Source organism: Leucopleurus acutus (assembly GCF_964270905.1).
Source record: "Leucopleurus acutus genome assembly, chromosome: 3".
NCBI lineage: Eukaryota > Metazoa > Chordata > Mammalia > Artiodactyla > Delphinidae > Leucopleurus > Leucopleurus acutus.
The window spans coordinates 87,457,706-87,479,608 of record NC_139145.1 but is presented as its reverse complement, the minus strand read 5'-3'; the positions used below and the strand labels follow the sequence as shown (position 1 = coordinate 87,479,608).

General features: G+C 33.7%; 1 protein-coding gene across 3 annotated transcripts in view; it reads left to right on the top strand.

Moving 5' to 3' along the window:
• The window catches only part of FER (FER tyrosine kinase), a 470,748-nt gene that overhangs the window by 220,583 nt on the left and 228,262 nt on the right, over positions 1–21,903 (top strand). For all 3 annotated transcript variants that reach the window (XM_082836311.1, XM_082836310.1, XM_082836312.1), the window contains 2 exons: positions 10,065–10,268; positions 19,840–19,962. In XM_082836311.1, the coding sequence (XP_082692437.1) occupies positions 10,065–10,268; positions 19,840–19,962 (327 nt within the window). The remainder of the gene's footprint in view (positions 1–10,064; positions 10,269–19,839; positions 19,963–21,903) is intronic.

Here is a 21,903-nt window from a genome sequence, read left to right as displayed (position 1 = left end):
AGCCTGAAGGGGGCTAGTTCACCACAACTAGCTGGGAGGGAGTCCGGGAAAAAGTCTGGAGCTGCCGAAGAGGCAAGAGACCATTGTTTCTGGGTGCTCCAGGAGAGGGGATTCAGAGCACAGCATAAACGAGCTCCAGAGACTGGCTCGAGCCGTGGCTATCAGTGTGGACCCCAGAGATGGGCATGAAATGCTAAGGCTGCTGCTGCAGCCACCAAGAAGCCTGTGTGCAAGCACAGGTCACTATCCACACCTCCCCTGTTGGGAGGTTGTGCAGCCCGCCACTGCCAGGATCCTGTGATCCAGGGACAACTTCCCTGGGAGAACACACGGCGCACCTCAGGGCCAACAGCAAAAACAACAGGAAGTACAAACCTACAGCCTGCAAAAAGGAGATCCCAAACACAGTAAGTTAAGCAAAATGAGAAGACAGAGAAACACACGACAGATGAAGGAGCAAGGTAAAAACCCACCAGACGAAACAAATGAAGAGGAAATAGGCAGTCTACCTAAAAAGAATTCAGAGTAATGATAGTAAAGATGATCCAAAATCTTGGAAATAGAATGGAGAAAATACAAGAAACGTTCAACAAGGACCTATAAGAACTAAAGAGCAAACAATGATGAACAACACAATAAATGAAATTAAAAATTCTCTAGAAGGGATCAATCAACGGTTAAGTGACCTGGGAGATAAAATAGTGGAAATAACTACTGCAGAGCAGAATAAAGAAAAAAGAATGAAAAGAATTGAGGACAGTCTCAGAGACCTCTGGGACAACATTAAACCCACCAACATTTGAATTATAGGGGTCCCAGAAAAAGAATAGGAAAAGAAAGGGATTGAGAAAATATTTGAAGAGATTATAGTTGAAAACTTCCCTAATATGGGAAAGGAAATAGTTAATCAAGTCCAGGAAGCAGAGAGAGTCCCATACAGGATAAATCCAAGGAGAAACACACCAAGACACATATTAATCAAACTATCAGAAATTAAATACAAAGAAAAAATATTAAAAGCAGCAAGGGAAAAACAACAACATACAAAGGAATCCCCATAAGGTTAACAGCTGATCTTTCAGCAGAAACTCTGCAAGCCAGAAGGGACTGGCAGGACATATTTAAAGTGATGAAACAGAAGAACCTAAACCAAGATTGCTCTAGCCAGCAAGGATCTCATTCAGATTTGACGGGGAAATTAAAACCTTTATAGACAAGCAAAAGCTGAGAGAGTTCAGCACCACCAAACCAACTTTACAACAAATGCTAAAGGAACTTCTCTAGGCAGGAAACACAAGAGAAGGAAAAGACCTACAATAACAAACCCAAAACAATTAAAAAATACTAATAGGAACATACATATCAATAATTACCTGAAATGTAAATGGATTAAGTGCTCCAACCAAAAGGCATAGACTGGCTGAATGGATACAAAAACAAGACCTGTATATATGCTGTCTACAGGAGACCCACTTTAGACCTAGTGACACGTACAGACTGAAAGTGAGGAGCTGGAAGAAGATATTCTATGCAAATGGAAATCAAAAGAAAGCTGGAGTAGTGATTGTCATATCAGACAAAATAGATTTTAAAATAAAGACTATTAGAAGAGACAAAGAAAGACACTACATAATAATCAAGCGATCAATCCAAGAAGAAGATATAACAATTGTAAATATTTATGCACCCAACATAGGAGCACCTCAATACATAAGGCAAATGCTAACAGCCATAAAAGGGGAAATCAACAGTAACACAATCATAGTAGAGCACTTTAACACCCCACTTTCACCAATGGACAGATTATCTAAAATGAAAATAAATAAGGAAACACACGCTTTAAATGACACATTAAACAAGATGGACTTAATTGACATTTATAGGACATTCCATCCAAAAACAACAGAATACACTTTCTTCTCAAGTGCTCATGGAACTTTCTCCAGGATAGATCATATCTTGGGTCACAAATCAAGCCTTGGTAAATTTGAGAAAATTGTAATCATATGAAGTATCTTTTCCGACCACAACGCTATCAGACTAGATATTGATTACAGGAAAAAATCTGTAAAACATACAAACACATGGAGGCTAAACAATATACTACTTAATAACCAAGAGATCACTGAAGAAACCAAAGAGGAAATCAAAAAATACCTAGAAACAAATGACAGTGAAAACATGACGACCCAAAACCTATGGGATACAGCAAAAGCAGTTCTAAGAGGGAAGTTTATAGCAATACAGCCCTACCTCAAGAAACAAGAAACATCTCCAATAAACAACCTAACCTTACACTTAAAGCAATTAGAGAAAGAGGAACAAAAAAACCCCAAAGTTAGCAGAAGGAAAGAAATCATAAAGATCAGGTCAGAAATAAATGAAAAGGAAATGAAGGAAACAATAGCAAAGCTCAATAAAACTAAAAGCTGGTCATTTGAGAAGATGAACAAAATTGATAATCCATTAGCCAGACTCATAAAGAAAAAAAGGAAAAGACTCAAATCAGTAGAATTAGAAATGAAAAAGGAGAAGTAACAACTGACACTGCAGAAATACAAAGGATCATGGGAGATTACTACAAGCAACTATATGCCAATAAAATGGACAACCTGGAAGAAATGGACACATTATTAGAAGAACACAGCCTTCCAAGACAGAACCAGGAAGAAAAAGAAAATATAAACAGACCAATCACAAGCACTGAAATTGAGACTGTGCTTAAAAATCTTCTAATAAACAAAAGCCCAGGACCAGATGGCTTCACAGGCAAATTCTATCAAACATTTAGAGAAGAGCTAACACCTATCCTTCTCAAACTCTTCCAAAATATAGCGGAGGGAGGAACACTCCCAAACTCATTCTATGAGGTCACCATCACCGTGATACCAAAACCAGACAAAGGTGTCACAAAGAAAGAAAACTACAGGCCAATATCACTGTTGAACATAGATGCAAAAATCCTCAACAAAATACTAGCAAACAGAATCCAACAGCACAGTAAAAGGATCATACACCATGATCAAGTGGGGTTTATCCCAGGAATGCAAGGATTCTTCGATATACGCAAATCAATCATTGTGATACACCATATTAACAAATTGAAGGAGAAAAAACATATGATCATCTTAATAGATGCAGAGAAAGCCTTCGACAAAATTCAACAGCCATTTATGATAAAAACTCTCCAGAAAGTAGGCATAGAGGGAACTTACTTCAACATAATAAAGGCCGTATATGACAAACACACAGCCGTCATCGTACTCAATGGTGAAAAAGTGAAACCATTGCCACTAATATCAGGAGGAAGACAAGGTTGCCCACTATCAGCCCCAGTATTCAACAGACTTTTGGACGTTTTAGCAACAGTAATCAGAGAAGAAAGAGAAATAAAAGGTATCCACATCAGAAAAGAAGTAAAGCTATCACTGTTTGCTGATGACATGATACTATACATAGAGAATCCTAAAGATGCAACCAGAAAACTACTAGAGCTAATCAATGAATTTGGTAAAGTAGCAGGATACAAAATTAATGCACAGAAATCTCTTGCATTCCTATACAATAATGATGAAAAATCTGAAAGAGAAATTAAGGAAACACTCCTATTCACCATTGCAACAAAAAGAATAAAAACCCTAGGAATAAACCTACCTAAAGAGACAAAAGACCTGTATGCAGAAAATTATAAGACACTGATGAAAGAAATTAAAGATGATAAAAACAGATGGAGAGATATACCATGTTCTTGGATTGGAAGAATAAACATTGTGAAAATGACTATACTATGCAAAGCAATCTACGGATTCAATGCAATCCCTATCAAAGTACCAATGGCATTTTTCACAGAACTAGAACAAAAAATTGCCCAATTTGTATGGAAACACAAAAGACCCTGAATAGCCAAAGCAATCTTGAGAAAGAAAAATGGAGCTGGAGGAATCAGGCTCCCTGACTTCAGACTATATTACAAAGCTGCAGTTATCAAGACAGTATGGTACTGGCACAAAAACAGAAATATAGATCATTGGAACAGGATAGTAAGCCCAGAGATAAACCCATGCACATATGGTCACCTTATCTTTGATAAAGGAGGCAAGAATATACAGTGGAGAAAAGACAGCCTCTTCAATAAGTGGTGCTGGGAAAACTGGACAGCTACATGTAAAAGAATGAAATTAGAACACTCCCTAACACCATACGCAAAAATAAACTCAAAATGGATTAAAGACCTAAATAGAAGGCCAGAAACTGTCAAACTCTTAGAGGAAAACATAGGCAGAACACTCTATGACATAAATCACATTAAGATCCTTTTTGACCCACCTCCTAGAGAAATGGAGATAAAAACAAAAATAAACAAGTGAGACCTAATGAAACTTAAAAGGTTTTGCACAGCAAAGGAAACCACAAACAAGATGAAAAAGACAACCCTTAGAATGGCAGAAAATATTTGCAAATGAAGCAACTGACAAAGGATTATCTCCAAAATTTATAAGCAGCTCATGCGGCTCAATATCAAAAAAACAAACAACCCAATCCAAAAATGGGCAGAAGACCTAAATAGACATTTCTCCAAAGAAGATATATAGATTGCCAACAAAGACATGAAAGAATTCTCAATATCTTTAATCCTTAGAGAAATGCAAATCAACTACAATGAGGTATCACCTCACACCAGTCAGAATGGCCATCATCGAAAAATGTACAAACAATGAATGCTGGAAAGGGTGTGGAGAAAAGGGAACCCTCTTTCACTGTTGGTGGGAATGTAAATTGATACACCCACTATGCAGAACCATATCGAGGTTCCTTAAAATAGTAAAAATAGAACTACCATCTGACCCAGTAATCCCATTACTGGGCATATACCCTGAGAAAACCATAATTCAAAAAGAGTCATGTACCGCAATGTTCATTGCAGCTCTATTTACAATAGCCAGGACATGGAAGCAACTTAAGTTTCCATCGACAGATGAATGGTTAAAGAAGATGTGGCACATATATACAATGGAATATTACTCAGCTATAAAAGAAACGAAATTGAGTTATTTGTAGTGAGGTGGATGGACCTAGAGTCTGTCATACAGAGTGAAGTAAGTCAGGAAGAAGAAAACAAATACCGTATGCTAACACATATATATGGAATCTGAAAGAAAAAAATGTTTCTGAAGAACCTAGAGGGAGGACAGGAATAAAGATGCAGACGTAAAGAATGGCCTTGTGGACTGGGTAGGGGGAACAGTAAGCTGGGACAAAGTGAGCGAGTGTCATGGGCTTATATATACTTTGAAATGTAAAATAGATAGCTAGTGGGAAGCAGCCACATAGCACAGGGAGATCAGCTCCGTGCTTTGTGACCACCTAGAGGGGTGGGAAAGGGAGGGTGGCAGGGAGATGCAAGAGGGAGGAGATATGGGGATATATGTATATGTATAGCTGATTCACTTTGTTATAAAGCAGAAACTAACACACCATTGTAAAGCAATTCTACTCCAATAAAGATGTTATTAAAAAAAAATAGGCAATCAGGGAAATAGAAAGCAGTGGAAATAAGGTAATATTTGAGTTTGGCCTAGGTGTTTATCTTTTTAAATAAAGTTTTGGGAAGAATTGTATAAGAATGTGAATTTTTTCAGCATGTAATTCTGCCTAGTTATTATGATAGACCATAGTTATATTATTAGCTAAAGACTGAACAAACTCAAATTTTCAAAAAGTACAAAAAATTGTTAATTAAGAAATTTGCACATAAGAATTTTGTTGCTTCATAGTGGAAAGTGAACATTAGGTAAAGTATATTCATAATAAAAATAACTAAGCTATCAGTGTATGAAAACAGTGATCAGTTCTACTTTATTGCTAAAAAAAAATAGAATTTGTCAATTTACAGATAGGCCTTAGTGCCTGATAATGATGGAACCATTGTTTTACATCCTGTTTGTCTAGCCTGAAGGCAAACAATCATGAAGATCAAATATCCCACATAGTCTTTGTTTTCCATTATTTTAATAATTAACTCATTCAGTGCATTCAAAACATAACTGTTTAGAAATTTGCAAAAAAGTGGCAGGAAGAGCATTATTATTCATGTTTTCATTTTATGTTATGCATTTGTTCAACTATCAAACTCTAATTGGTATAAAATACATTTTTCTTACCTATGGTTACATTACCCTTTCAGTGAAAGTAGCTTTTAGTACCATCAGGCAGATTCCTTTTCAGTAGGCCGATATGTCTCACCCTTTGCAAGTGTTTGGTGCTTCTCTTACTTTTGATTATATGACATTTGATTCTTAATCTCCCCATAAAATTTCCCAGTGATATATAGCTTTAAAATTAAAGGGGTCATTATGGAATTTTTGAGAAATGTTTAAAATCCTGTGAGTTACTTGTAGTCCCCATAGAATATTATTATACTAGATCTGAAATAATTCATTACTTAGATTATTAAACTAATAACTAAATTTATATAAGAATATTAAAGAATTAAATTCACTTTTAAGGTTATTAAAAATTCATAAAAACTTTTATGTTAGTGTTGAAGTTTTATTTTGCTTGTTGAAGCTCATTGAGAGGTTTACTTGTATATTTTCTATGCTGTTATATTTTAGTTTTTTTTTTTTAATGGTTTCGTATTTGGGTGCTTAATTTGAATAAGATTCAGACTTTGATTTTTGTTTTTAAACACTTTTGTCTTTGCCTCTCAAAAAGGATCTCATCTTGTGCTCAAATGTTTGAGATAAAAGCATACAAATCTTCATTGAATTCTTGGGAATTAGCCTGAACTAGGCTAAGAACAAAAATAGCCTCTTATTCTTAAGTCAAGAAAAAAATATTTTCATTTTCTTGTGCTGACTCCTCACTGCATCTTCATTTAAACCAATCTTTTTATTTCACTAAGCTCAGTATGTTTTTGCTGGAATATTCTTTAAGAATAAGGCCCAGGGAAAATAACTAACTAAACAGTTAGCCTAGTCAATCAGAAAAGCTTGTCTTATTAAGTATAACTTGTTAACTGTATTGAATTACTATACATTTTAAAAAGGAGACTTCCCCTTCCCCATATTTTTGGCAAAAATTTTAGATAACTTAATGACAAGGAAAAATCTTTCCCCACTTAGGCTTAGAAAGCTGTGATATTTGAAGTAAAAAGCTTCATTTCATTTTTGATGTAATTATGAAGGCTTTTGGGATGCTGGGATTTTGTTGCTGGTACATCCAGCATTCTATCACTGTCAAGTTTGCAAAATTGTATTGGAATATAATTGAAATCATAGTAATTAAAACGTTCCTTCCAATGTTTCCAGGGAAGTCCCTGAAAGACCTGATAGAACCAGGCAGGGGATAAGTACAGCCTTTCCCTGTGTATGCCTGTCACACATGTACACACACACACACTCATAGTGAGTTCACCTTACATTTCGTAACAGTATTGTCTAGGAGCCAGGAACAGAAGATCTCTATAAGTTTCCCTTCCTACCCAAAAGAAACTAATAAACCCAGAGGACTGACATGTAATCCCTATGAAATAGCAATGTAAGTTCCTTCCTATTTACTCCTCTTTTTTAAACAAAGAAACAAACATAAATTTTTTTTTCCCCCAAAATGTATTCCTCACCTTCAAATCCTTAAATGAATTTCTCAGTGTTAGTTCACCTTTTGTATTTCAAATGCCCTTCTGACTTAATGAATTCTCCAGGCTCTTCCTTCTCACAATTCTAAATAAATCAAAATTTGGGAGGATAGGTTGATTAGGACAAGAAATCAAGCATGTGATATCCTTGTTTGTGATGCTTTTCTATTATGTAGACCGTTTTTGAGAGATAATAGTAAAAAAGTTTTTTGCCAAGAGGTGACATTGAATTTCTTATTTTATTGATTTTTTTTTCCTCTGGAAAAAAGCAATAAAACACTTTGCCATTGGTGAGACTTGGAAATATTTGTATAACAGTAAAATTTTTAGTATTTTCTGTATTGAAATGCACTGTGACAAAATTTTGAGGAAATATTTAATCATTTTGACCACCTACTTTAAGAATTATAAACTATTAGTATCAGTATACACAAAAAGTTAATTTTGTATGGATTATGCATTTTTTAAAAATAATACTTTTTTAATCTAATAGTTGTGACTAGTTCTTTATAGAATTTACTTTTTAATCCCATTTTTGGGAATACAATTTAAAATTTCTTTGAAATATAGTATTTATCATAACTAGTACTAAAAGAAAAAGGCTTATTTAGCTTATAAACGATTTCCATGTACAGTCATATCATGTATGCAATTAAATAATGAAAGAATATCATAGTGGTAGAAGTAGAAACAAAACTGTGGACTCTTTGAAAAAGTCTGATTGGGATTTCTCAAGGTTTTTTTTTTGTGTGTGTGCTGTATGCGGGCCTTTCACTGTTGTGGCCTCTCCCATTGCGGAGCACGGGCTCCAGACGCGCAGGCTCAGCGGCCATGACTCACGGGCCCAGCCGCTCCGCGGCATGTGGGATCTTCCCGGACCGGGGTACAAACCCGTGTCCCCTTCATCGGCAGGCGGACTCTCAACCGCTGCGCCACCAGGGAAGCCCAAGGTTCTTTTTTTGTTTTGTTTTGTTTGTTTGTTTTGTTTTTGTTTTTGTTTTTTTGTTTCTTGCGGTATGCGGGCCTCTCACTGTGGTGGCCTACTCCCGTTGCGGAGCACAGGCTCCGGACGCGCAGGCTCAGCGGCCATGACTCACGGGCCCAGCCGCTCCGCGGCATGTGGGATCTTTCCGGACTGGGGAACGAACCCATGTCCCCAGCATCGGCAGGCGGACTCTCAACCACTGCGCCACCAGGGGAGCCCCCAAGGTTCTTTTTTTAAATCAGTCGGATGGGTTTTGGATAATATAAAATGGAACTTTGACCAGTAAGTTTTAAGCCTCTTCCTGTGGTACAAAACAATGCAGGCTCTCTTCAAAACTAGTTCTCATTTACCAGAAAGGTACCGTATTTTGTCCCTATGTAGAGTTCATAATATCAACCTGAAAAACCTGATTGATGTGTGAATATTTGTCTTTCATTTATTAATTCTTATTTTTCCAATTTATGACTTTCTCATGAGGCATTGTGCATATTTTGAGAACGTTAAGGGTTAGTGCATATTATTATACCTTACCCATAAAGTACTCTTACTGCCTGGGGCAATTTAGTTTCTGTGGGTGATAAATATAAGCAAACAAAAAACTTTTTACTTTTTTGCAATCAGAAAATGTGTGATTTCATCTATTATTAATTAGAAACTTTTCAACCAAACATAACTAGCTCTTAGTTATCTCTATTTGTTATTAGCACTTGGCCTCCTAAAATAACAGATAATTTGCTTTCCTGCTGTGCTCATGACTTATATTCCTCCCTTGTTTTTGCCATATGTTTGTAATTGAACATTGGTGGTTTCAATGAAGCTATTTCACCTAAGGCTTTGTCTGCCATTGCTGTACAGGATCAGGACCAGCCATGTGGCAGAGGTAATGGTTAAGGAAGTCAGGGGAATAAGGATAAGAATGAGAAGGCACAGCAACAGAGCAGCATCAAATGAAGACTTAGTGCTCCTGGGACCCTTGACATGGACAGTCCACAGCCCATGTGATTAAGAGTTAATTCCATAAAAAGATATAACTCAACTTTTAAAATGAAGTTATTTTATGATAAATTTCTCTGATCATACTCTCTTTTCATCATAATTCTCTGATTGAAAAATTTTAAATATATGGATTTATTTTATGACATGGTGAATAAGACTATAAGTGCCAACTCTAAATGTTGATGTTTTGTGTACCTATGTATGATAGATAGAAAAAACAAATAACCTTCAAGTATTTAAGGATATGAATTTGTACTAAGCTTCAGCACCAGTGCTCTAGGACGTATTTTCTTTAAAAATTATGAAAATTTCAGATTCATCATATAACTTTTAATTGGTTAATTAAAGGGAAGAACATAGGTAAGAAGTATTTATAATTGCTGTTAGCTTTACCAGAAAAAAATTGCTATTTTCTCTAATTTAGTTTTTTTTCAATATTTGCTCAAGTTCTGTGATACGATCCCCATTATTGAGAAGCCTCTGGCAGAACAGGATTGGTACCATGGTGCAATTCCCAGAATAGAAGCGCAAGATCTGTTAAAACAACAAGGAGACTTCTTGGTCCGAGAGAGTCATGGGAAACCTGGTGAATATGTCCTTTCTGTATTTTCTGATGGACAAAGGAGACACTTTATCATACAATTTGTTGATGTACGTTTCCAATTTAGTTTATATGTATATTTTGATATAGTTAATTGAGGTATAATTGTAATAAATGATGAATAATTTGTGATAAATGCCTGTAACACTAACTTTAGCACTTAATTTTTCTTTGTTCTGAATTCCGTAAGTAGAGTGCTCTAAAATTCACTAAAATTTTAACCTTTTTAAGGAAATATATATTTTAAAATTTAAAGTTAAGAATAGTTGTTACAATTTACATTAAATTTAAATACATAATATTTAATGTTTTAAGTTAACTTTGAACATTAAATATCCTTTATATTAAAAATAAAAAGAAATAATGTGATTATCATAATTTTTTTAGAGAAACTTAATTATGAATTTTATGCTCTTGAAACCAGCCCTTGAAATTGCTCAAAAATGTTACCATGAGAGATTTTAAAGAATATTTTATTAAATAGTAATAATGAAATACCTTAATGAATGGGACAGTGATAGTTGAATTGTTTTTATGATTCTTTGAGTATTAAGGATTTTTTTCCACTTATGTATAAGCTATTATTTGTTGGCATTAATGAACAATAAATAGAAATCGAAGAAAAATTTTTAAACTGGTTTTGGGCATATTGCTTGTTCTAATACTGATTTATTTATTGAAGTTTAAGTATTGTAAACTTATTTGTTACATTCTTTATTAAGCACTCAACAGATGAAGAGTGATCTCAAAATTTTGTTTAACTTTACCCACTGAGAAATTTTTAATATTTTTGTCATAGGAAGGAATTGATGCCTCTATTTGTCATTTTTTACCCCATCATATCAAATGGCATGCATTTTCAAGCTGGCTGTCTGTAGGATTTCAGTTTATGTCCAGGCACTATAGTGATGCTAAGTACTGTACAAGAAGATTGAACCATTATCATTACATGAACTTCAGAGGGTTTTAGGAACATATATGTTCAAGTTCATATATAGTTCACATATATATAAGTTCTAGTGATAATCTATATTGCATATTATATTATCTATCTACTATATAGATATAATTCTGAGGTAAAATTCACATACCATAAAAGTAGCCATTTAAAAGTTGCATTTAGTATAGTCACATCTAGGGATTATATTTGAATGAAAATAGATGCTGTTCAGATGGGTTAAAATAAGTATATTAAAGTATATATTATAATTTTCATACTACTTGTTAATTTTGCATAGTATTCAGACTTCAGCTTGATAATTATATTTGCCTACTCTTTTTTTATTTTTTTTTTACAATTTAAATTTATTTATTTATTTTGGGCTGTGTTGGGTCTTCGTTTTTGTGTGAGGGCTTTCTCTAGTTGTGGCAAGTGGGGGCCACTCCTCATCGCGGTGCGCGGGCCTCTCACTATTGCGGCCTCTCTTGTTGCAGAGCACAGGCTCCAGACGCGCAGGCTCAGTAGTTGTGGCTCACGGGCCCAGTTGCTCCGCGGCATGTGGGATCTTCCCAGACCAGGGCTCGAACCCATGTCCTTTGCATTAGCAGGCAGATTCTCAACCACTGCGCCACCAGGGAAGCCCTATTTGCCTACTCTTATACATCCAACCTGTTTCTAATAGTATGTCATCCCTTACTTTCTTTAAATTTGTATGTACCTTTAAATTATGGATGTAGATAACCTTCCTTATTACAACCAGTGACCATGTTGACAATATTTATAAAATGGTATGAGAATTGTAGAAGGAAAGATGGTAGGTAAACTATAAACTACATCTTATATGAATGTTTCCTTCTATTTTCTAAGCTCTAAAAGTTACTCTTTGAAATATGTCATACATTAAATAAGACTGAAATATTTCCCTTATTACCTCTTATAGTTTAAAATATAACTGTAGGAATTTAACTTAGTACTTTTAGAAACAAAATGGAAAGGGTCCACTTGCAAATTATCACTTGTCTTTAACATTGCCATTTTGTTTTAAGTAACTAAAATGAACAGCATAATATATTCTAAAAATAAGATATTGTTACAAGTTCACATTTAAAGATTTTATTCGGCTTCCTCTGTCATTGAAATTTTGCAAAGATCTCTTTTAAAGAAGAGAGTACTTGTATTTCTGTAAATGCCTCAGGTTTTCCACTGCCTAATTTTATTTAATTTGCCCTCATTATGTAATGTTGAGTTCTTCAATCAGTTGAAAAATAAGAGTTTTAAGGTGAAATCGACTGTTTGGGGAAATTTTAATTCTTTTTCTTCTTGTGGAGGTGAATCTTACTTGGTCTAAAATTATCCCATTTCCTTCCTCATATACCTGTTGTCTGGAAGGGGTTTATAAATGGGGGAAGTCATTACCAGATATTTAATGATTGCCTATTATATTCCAATCAATGAATTTATAATCCATTAGTAGATTATAAAAGCTGTACATAAATGTGGGGTCAGGTGTCCTAAGTGAGGAAGACATAAAGAAATATAGGATTTTGTGGAAAAAAAGTCACATAGTAATCAATGAAAACTTGGGTTTCAGGCCCAGATATGTACTTTACAAGCTCTGGTTTAGGAAGTAATTGGGAGTAATAGCTGATACACTGATTGTGAGAGTCAAACAGTGAATATATTCTTTGTAATGTGTGAAGTGCTATGCAGATCATTAGGCATTTTTACCATTGTTTGAACAGTTTATTTGGAAAAACATACAAATGTACTTTGTATGAAATATCAGTGTAATTGGAAAAGTTAACTTAAAAATTTTCTTTTTGGTTCCTATTGAGATTTATTTGTGAAATTTAAATAGTAATGAAAGTATTATTTTAGAATTTATATATTTAAGTTTGAGGTATTCATTGATCACAAATAACGTTATTTTTAGCAACATTATCTCTGTCAACTAGAGTCTAGTTTGGCAGTTGTTTTGAAGCTTTATTTTTGTATGCATATCACAGTTATTTTTTTTAACATGGTGTGAAACTCTGCATGCTGTGAACATTATGACTGATCAAGATGGATGCAGATACTTTAAATTTTTACATTTTTTACTACTCTAGCAGAGAATATCTGGTGTTTTAGCTAGTTCAAGCAAGGAGAACTGTACTTTTTATTGGACACTAATTACATTAATTTCATAAAGCCAGATATATTAAGCATAGCTAAGTGTCTGAATCTCAGTGTAATTCTAGTGTTATTTACTGACTTATTCCATAGTTACTAACCTGTTTATGGTGCTTGATGTAAAGCCATAGTTAGAGTTTGTACCTAAAACTGTTTATCTTTTGTCATAAATATTGACAGATTTTCATAGAGATTCAAATAGCATTGTTTCATTTGATAAGTTGATATATAATCAAATCCTTGCTTTTGTATAAGGTAAACAAAAAGAAGTGATAAAACAAAGTACTTCAGAAAAAAACTTTTTGTGCTATTATTAATAGGAAAATACCAATTCATATTTCTCTAATTTTATTTATCTGACACATATTTGCTAAAAACACATTTTGGCAGAGTATCATGTTATGCAGTGTAGGAAGGTGAAACTGAAAATGTATGGCCTACTGCTCGGTGAGCTTAAGACCTGCTAGGTGACACATTAGTAGAATTCATGAACAGAGAAACATTAAAGATGCAAATTTAAGGATAATTGAGCCAGACATTTGAATTAACATCTGGTGATGAATTTAAAAATCACAACATAGTAAATATTTTAAAATAAAACCTAGGGGAACATCCTCTATGTAATGGCATATCATCCTTTTTTATTCATTCATTTCAATCAAAAAATACTAATTGAGCAAGTATTCTATAGAGTCCAGGGATACGGGCCAATAAAACAAAAATAGCACAGAAGTGGAGGCTGTGAGTAGTTACTATGTGAAATTGGGTAGCTCAGTGTATTGTATCATCAGTTCATTCAACAGATATCTATTGGATGTGTATTATGTGCTGAGTTTCACTTTAAAGTGATGGATGTAGTCTCTGAATGTACCAGACAGGTTTACTTTGTTTTTTTTGCCACAATCTCTAGGCTCTTTGAACTACCTTTTAAATTCATACTGTGGATCTTAAGAAAGACTAAGTGAAAGTATATACAGACCCAAAACTTGTTTGTATGACAGTTCCAAGTTTGTGTTCTTATCCTTGTACACTTAAGATTATTTTAACTGTTTTACTCCAGCCATTCAAAGATTCAAGAGAAGGCAATACGTTCCTTGAAGTCAAAATGAAATCAGCATAAGATATCATTTTCTGTGCCCCAGACACACAATTAGGGACCTAGGAGACTTCCTTCTTAACAATAAAGCAAAGCCATTCCAAATCCTTATTAATTAGTTTCCAGGAAATACTAATTGAGTGAGTACTTTTAAGACCCAGAGATATAATGGTGGAGCTTACAGTCTAGTGGGGAGGTTCACGGTCATTCGTAAATCACACGCAATATATGTAATTATAAACTTTATTAAGTGCTGTAAAGATACACAGTGCTATGAACACTTTTAACTGGAAAACTTAAGGAAATTACGTTTGAGACAACATCCGAAGAATGAATGAGAGTTAACTAGGAAAAGCCTTACCAAAATGTTACTAATTTTATTCCTCAGATTCCCCAACAATCCTTCCTGTTTACTGGTTTAACTAGTAATATAACTAGTCAGTGTGCTTTTTTTATTTGAGAAAGCTAAAATTTATGTTTTACATTTTTATTGTTGGGTATTACCCAAAAAAGGAGTGTTCTAGCCTTTTGTTTTTATTCAGCTTATTCATCTTGGCCTCTTTCAGAAATGATTTTTCCTCTTTTCTTTTTATTTTTTTCTTACACGTGCTTATCCTTGATGGTTTCTCAGGAGATCTACTCAGATCTACTACTACTACTACTCAGATCTACTCAGATCTAATATTTCAAATTACACATTCATTGAACCCCCTTCTCATTTTTGTGTGGTTATTCTGTCTGACTTCCTTGCATAATAATAGTCCTCTGGAAATATGTGTAGCAACAAAATCTGATTCTACTTTTTATTGTTTTTCATCTATATGCATGATTGATTCTTAAGTAGCACAGTGATAAATCAGGAATGAATTCTAGATATAGTGAATGTTTTAAAAACAAAAATATTGCATACTCTTAGTAAAAATTCAGAAATATGTATCACGGAACATGTGCTTCACAGTTAATACCCCCTTGCGGGCTCACTGTATATTCTTTGAGATCTTAAAAATATATTTTAATTGTGTGCAACTATGTAATTCTTATTTTACAAAGATTGATTCATAACATATTTTTTATTTATACTTCTTATTTTTTAATGATATATTACATGGTTTTTTTAAATGTAATACAAATGACTATCAACAAAATGCTCTTCGTAGGAATTTGTAGAAATTTATTTTTTACTACTATTTTTTATTGCTTCTTTTGGAATTCACATAAGAGGTCATTAGTAGCTCCAAAGAGAAATCTCTTATTTGAAAGTTAATGTGGATTCTCTCTGTCACATTATTAGTAAGGCCATGTAGAAAAAATTTAAAAAGAATTCTCTATATGTGAACCCAACCTCAGGTCATCTGAACTATAAGAAATTTACACAGATTTGTACAAAGTCAAATATAATATTCAGAATTTTGAATGTATCAAGAAACAAGTCCTCAACATTTTTGGTGAATGTATTCTTTTTTTATTTTTAATTGTTATACAGTTGACTTCTAATATTACCTTTGTTCCAGGTGTACATCATAGTAATTTGATATTTGTGTACACTACAAAATGATCACCGTAAGTCGTTACCATCTGTCACTATACAAAGTTATTACAATATTATTGACTATATTCCCTATCCTGTACAATACATCCTCATGACTTATTTGTTGTTTAGCTAGAAATATGTACCTCTTAATCTCCCTTACCTATTTCTTTCATCCCTCTACCCTCTTCCCCTCTGGCAACCACCAATTTCTTCCCTGTATCTATGAGTCTGTTTCTATTTTGTTATGCTTGTTTGTTTTGTCTTTTAGATTCCACATATAATATTTATCTTTCTCTGACTTATTTCACTTAGCATGATATGCTCTAAATCCATCCATGTTGTCACAAATGGCAAGGTTTCATTCTTTTTTATGGCTGAGTAATATTGCATTGTGTGTATGTGTGTATCTTGTTTTTTATGCATTCTTCTTTATCCATTCATCTATTGATGGACACTTAGGTCTCTTCCATACCTTGGTTATTGTAAATAATGCTGTAGTAAACATAGGGGTGCATGTATCTTTTCTAATTACTGTTTTTATTTTCTTCAGAAAAATACCAAGACGTTGAATTACTGCATCATATGGTAGTTCTCTTTTTAGTTTTTTGAGGAAACTCCAAATTTTTTTCCATAGTGGCTACACCAATTTACATTCCCACCAGTAGTGCATGAGGGTTCCGTGAATGTATTATTCTTGACCTTAGTTGCTTAGGTGAACTTTATAAGCAAACAGCCATAGCATCATTTTTAGATTCATTACATTATCTTCATCTTTAAGGAAGTGAATTAATTGGTTTTGCACTGTTTTAGGACTCAGAACTTCACTGATGTCAGAGGAATTGTTTTAAACAAATACTTGCTAGGAATCAGTTTCTCATTTTAGCCCATGAAGGAAGTACTGCTGCTTGTATTACTCACTGTATTAGTTCATCATGATTACTGTGTCAATGGCAGAAAACTACCTTTAGATTAAAAACTAGATATGTTCTTAAGAAAGGGGAACTGAAAATTCCTATTATTTTATTCTCTATTTCTCTAGTTATAAGAGGTATATTAAAAATTTATATAAGGCTTTATGACACTAGTGGCTGACTTTAAAATTTCATTCTGTGTGAACTTCATCTCATTACTTACTTTTTATTAAACATTCTACAGGGGCATCTTGAGTTTGTGTGAGTGTGTGAACTTTCCAGTATTCATTTCTATGTTAAGTTGTCTTACTTTAACTTTATAGTCATTTTATATGCATTGCATTTCATTTATTTCACACACTTTTATTTATCTAGGCAATATATGCCAGGCACTGTTCTTGACCAGAGGGATACTCAGATGAACAAAACAAAGATAAAAATTTATCATCTCATGAGCTTATATTCTAGAGGAGGAGATAGGCAATAAACAAGACACATAAGTAAAATATATGTGATGTTAGATAGTGATAAATTCTAAGGAGAAAAATTTAGTAAGGAAAAGGAGGTAAGAAGTTTAGTTGGGGTGAGAAAATGGATATTGGATGGCCTGAGTAGACCTCACTGAAAAGGTGACATTTGATGAAAGACTAGAAGGAAGTAAGGGAGCCATTACCCAAACGGCCATCCAAGGAACTATTTCAAGCAGCAAGTGTAAACTCCCTGAGGAGGGAATGTGTGTAGTGTGTTTATAAAACAAGAAGAAAATGAGTGTGGCTGGAGGGGACTGAGGGGGGATGGGGGATTTGGTAAGAGATGAGGTGACAGAGATGATAGAGGACCCTAACGACCATGGTAAAGACTTAGGCTTTTATTCTGAGGGAGGTAAAAATTTTGTGCGAAATAATGGAATGGGCTGTTATAACAGGATTTCCTGGCTCTTTACTAAGAGACTGAAGAAAGACAGAGGGAGAAACTGTGTGTGTGTGTATGTGTGTTTGTGTATATATATACACACATACATACACACACACACACACACATACTTCATTGAGGAATAATAAGCAAATATAATTGTATATATGTAAAGTGTACAACATGATGATTTGGTACACATTGTAGAATGATTGCCAAGATCAAGGTAATTAACACAACCATCATCCCACGTAATTAACTCTTTTTTTGTGTGTGAGTGGGAATGTTTAATATCTACTCTCAGGAACTTTCAAGTATACAAGACCATATATTTGGTTCAGATATTACTGTTATTATTACATGTTACACATCTATAACATTTTACCTTTCTTCATGTCTTATTTTCATATAAGAATGACTTCTAGGATATTTGGTTATTTACAGATAATCATTATTCCTTGAGAACATGTAATTTACACTTTTAAGTGTCCTTTGAAAATGTTTCTTATCATATATCCAGATTTGGAATTATTTTTGTAATCCAAGGTTTATTATTTGTATGATGACTTAATAATTGAGTGTGTACTGTATACTAAGCAGTGATTTGCATGTTAATACTTGTTCAGGCCTCACACTTTTTGTGTGAGGACGTCCAAATATTATTTCTGTTTTGAAATAAACTGAGGCATTGAGAGAAATTGCTCAGTGCATTGCACATCTAGTAATAGACTACTGTCCTTAGTGTGAAATATTCTTAAATATCTTTACTAATATATCATAGCAGGTCTGGCTGTTGTATGCAACAAATCTTTAGTCAGTTTATTAACAACTGCCTTGAATTGACCCTTAACACAAACTGCCTTGAGTTGAACTATATAGTTAAGTGTTAAAATAAGCTAATGCATGTTTGTTCCTCACTTGATGAAACGAAAATATTCATTTACAAAGCTGTATATAAATTAGATTCTGATAAATTGAATCTAATTTTATATTATGGAAAAGGAAGTTCATGTTTTTTTATCCTTTAACTGGGAAAATAATCTTCCAGTAATGTAAATAGTATCCAAATTTAGAGAGTTTTGAAATTTCTTATTTCTTAGCATAGAGTTTTCTTAAAATGGAGCATGTTTGTATCTGTATTTGTACACATCACCCGTATATATACAGGTGAATTCTTTGTGAACAATCAAATGGAAGCCTTTATTACATCACACTGTATTGTAACACTTTTTGCATTGAAAAACAGGCCCAATAAGATATTTTTTCTTTGCTAAACTTATTGCCATCAATTCATCCCTATGATTACTGACCTACATGCCTGTTTGAAATATGAAGACAGAGAAAAGGGGTCTTGACAGAGTTTGGCAAAATGTTACTAACTTGATGTTTTGAAATCAAAAAGTGCTACGATTTGACTATGCTGATATATGCAGTTTTGTGTCTGCAGCATTTTATTTCTTTATCAAATATAAGTGAATGTGAATGACTGTGTGGTTTTGGTGAAAGAATAATACATGAATAACCCCAGTGTAGAAAAACCAATCAATACTGTATTGATAAAAGGGAAATAAATGATCATCAGAGGTATCCTTAAAATACTTATTATTATATTGGATATACTTCCTCAACCTTTTGACATTATTTTTTATCTTGAAAATTTTATCAAATGGAACATATAAGCAAACATATGTACACATATTTCTTGTTCCTTAACTTAAATGTATCCCATGCTTTATTTCCTTTGGTTATTATTTTAGCAAAATGCATTCCAGGTCTGTAAGTTTTTCTTTTTCATCTTTTTTATTTTTTAGTAATCTGAATTATATTTAGTCATTATGAAAATTAATTTCTTGATGCAAAGGTAAATTTTTTTAGCATGTTGGAATTTTTTTTATTTTTACCATCGTAACCATTTTTAAGTGTATAATAGTTCAGTAGTGTTCAGTATCTTCACATTGTTGTGCAATAATAGTTTTTCTTAAATGGAACTTTATTGATGAACGTAATGTTGCTGAAGCAATGTCTTCATATTTATTCTACTTTATTGTCCTTTCTCCAGAACATGTATCGTTTTGAAGGCACTGGGTTTTCAAATATCCCTCAACTTATAGACCATCACTATACAACAAAACAGGTCATCACTAAGAAATCAGGTGTAGTTCTGCTGAATCCTATTCCTAAGGTAGGTGCATATATTCACCTTTTTTTTTTTGAGACTGCTTTGTGAGTTATTCCCCACAGTAAATAAAGTTCTTAGATTATTTATAGAAGTTTGGAAACAATTATAGTCAAAACATGGAATTTCCTTGGTTTTATTAAGATGGGAGATGGGTTACCTTTTTATTCAGTGTTTGCAAATGGCCTGTGTTTTTTCTTTTTCCTTCCCAGTTTTTCTTGAAAGACTGGAGGCCTTCCTTCACACTATAAGGTTCAGACTTTAAAGGCTCAGTTTATAAAAGATTCTGAGATGTAGAAGTCAAAGAAAATGTCCAGCAATCAAGAGTAAATTAGAATTTCAATTTTGGGTGTTAAGGTTACAATATATTATAAGACACTGGAATTTTTTAAAACTACCCTACTCTTCACAAAGCCAGTAAATCATAACTTCACTATGTACAACCAGGTAGCTGGGCGAGAGATTGTTCTAGGTCATTTTTACCTCTAAGATATATCATAGAACAGATTGCTTTCATGAGCTTTAAGAGATTTGCGAGGTAGGGAATGGGTATGAGGCAGGTTTGTGTTTTTAAGGTAAAACCTGTGGAGCCTGGCCTGGGAGGAACAATGGAGCTGGCTTAACTTCTGAGCACTTTTAATGTTCCAGGAATTGGGTTGGTGTCAACAAAAGTCCCTTTCCTTTGGGGGCCGTCTCATGTGAAGAACAGTGTAGAAATAGGAAAGTCATAAAACCTGGTAGGTTAATATTTGCTGACTTGAGGTTTACATATCTAGGGATGACTTTTAATATGAAGCAAGTGTTATTCCCAAGAATGCTAGTATATAATCCAAATTCACCTAAAATTTAAAAAACTTTTAAAACTTAAAAAACAATTGTTATATTTCCCTTTGTTAGTCTGGAACATAGTGTCTATAGTTGTACTTGTATTATATTAGTCAGTCTTTATTGAGGGGCTGAGTTTTAACATTCTGCTCACAGAAGATTTTAACAGTCAGTTGCTAAATATTAATTCTGTGGCTAAGGAATTGTCCTTCTTGCATAATTTTCTAGAATTATGAGATGGGCTCATTCTTTGTTCATATTTTTCCAGTCACTTTTTTTTTACGTTTAATTGCAAAAAAACCCTATAAAAATTCTCCTTTAGTCTGGAACAGGTTGTCATATTTTAACTCTAGTAAAAAAAAAAAAAAAGGTCTATTAATGTTTTCTCTTTCATCAACGAATAACTGCTGTTGTTTTACAGAATTCTAAGAGTTCTTTTTTTTAGTTAAGGTCATCTATTCTCATGGCTTCATTTACTATTAATACATCAGTGACTTGCAAATTTATATTTCCAGCTCAGATATATATCTTTTCCACATCTAAAAATTTTCTACTTTTCACCTAAAACTGAGTTTATCACTTTTAAGTACAAAATTTGTTCTTCCTTTTTAATAAGTGGTACCACCAAATACCTAGCTGCTCAAACCATAAATCTGGGGGTCCTTTGACATCTCTTCACCACTGCCCTTCCTCCAGCACTTTAAGTGACAGGAGTTTTGTATACTTAATTGTACATGTGAAAGTTTGAACTCAATTCCAGTATATCCCAATATGAAGTAAAGTTCACTGCAGTGAAGATACTTTTTACCGCATTAGGTTAATGAGATACACCTGAGTTTTCAGAGATAGTGACGTCTCATTTCACAAGCCAACCTAATATTTACATTGTCTTCTTGCTTAGCCAGGTCTAAACTGAGAGATCAAAGCCATAAAAGAGGCACATAAAAATGCTCATCTGGGCTTGGGTAGGAGCATATAATTGCAAATAAAGCTATATCCCTCATAATATAAAATTGTCCATGAAATGAGCTTAGATAAATGGAGTAGATTCTCTGGACTGCTACATAGCCAATTATTCTCTTTCTCCCAAACCCCCAGCACTGGCTGTGGAGCTGAATATCC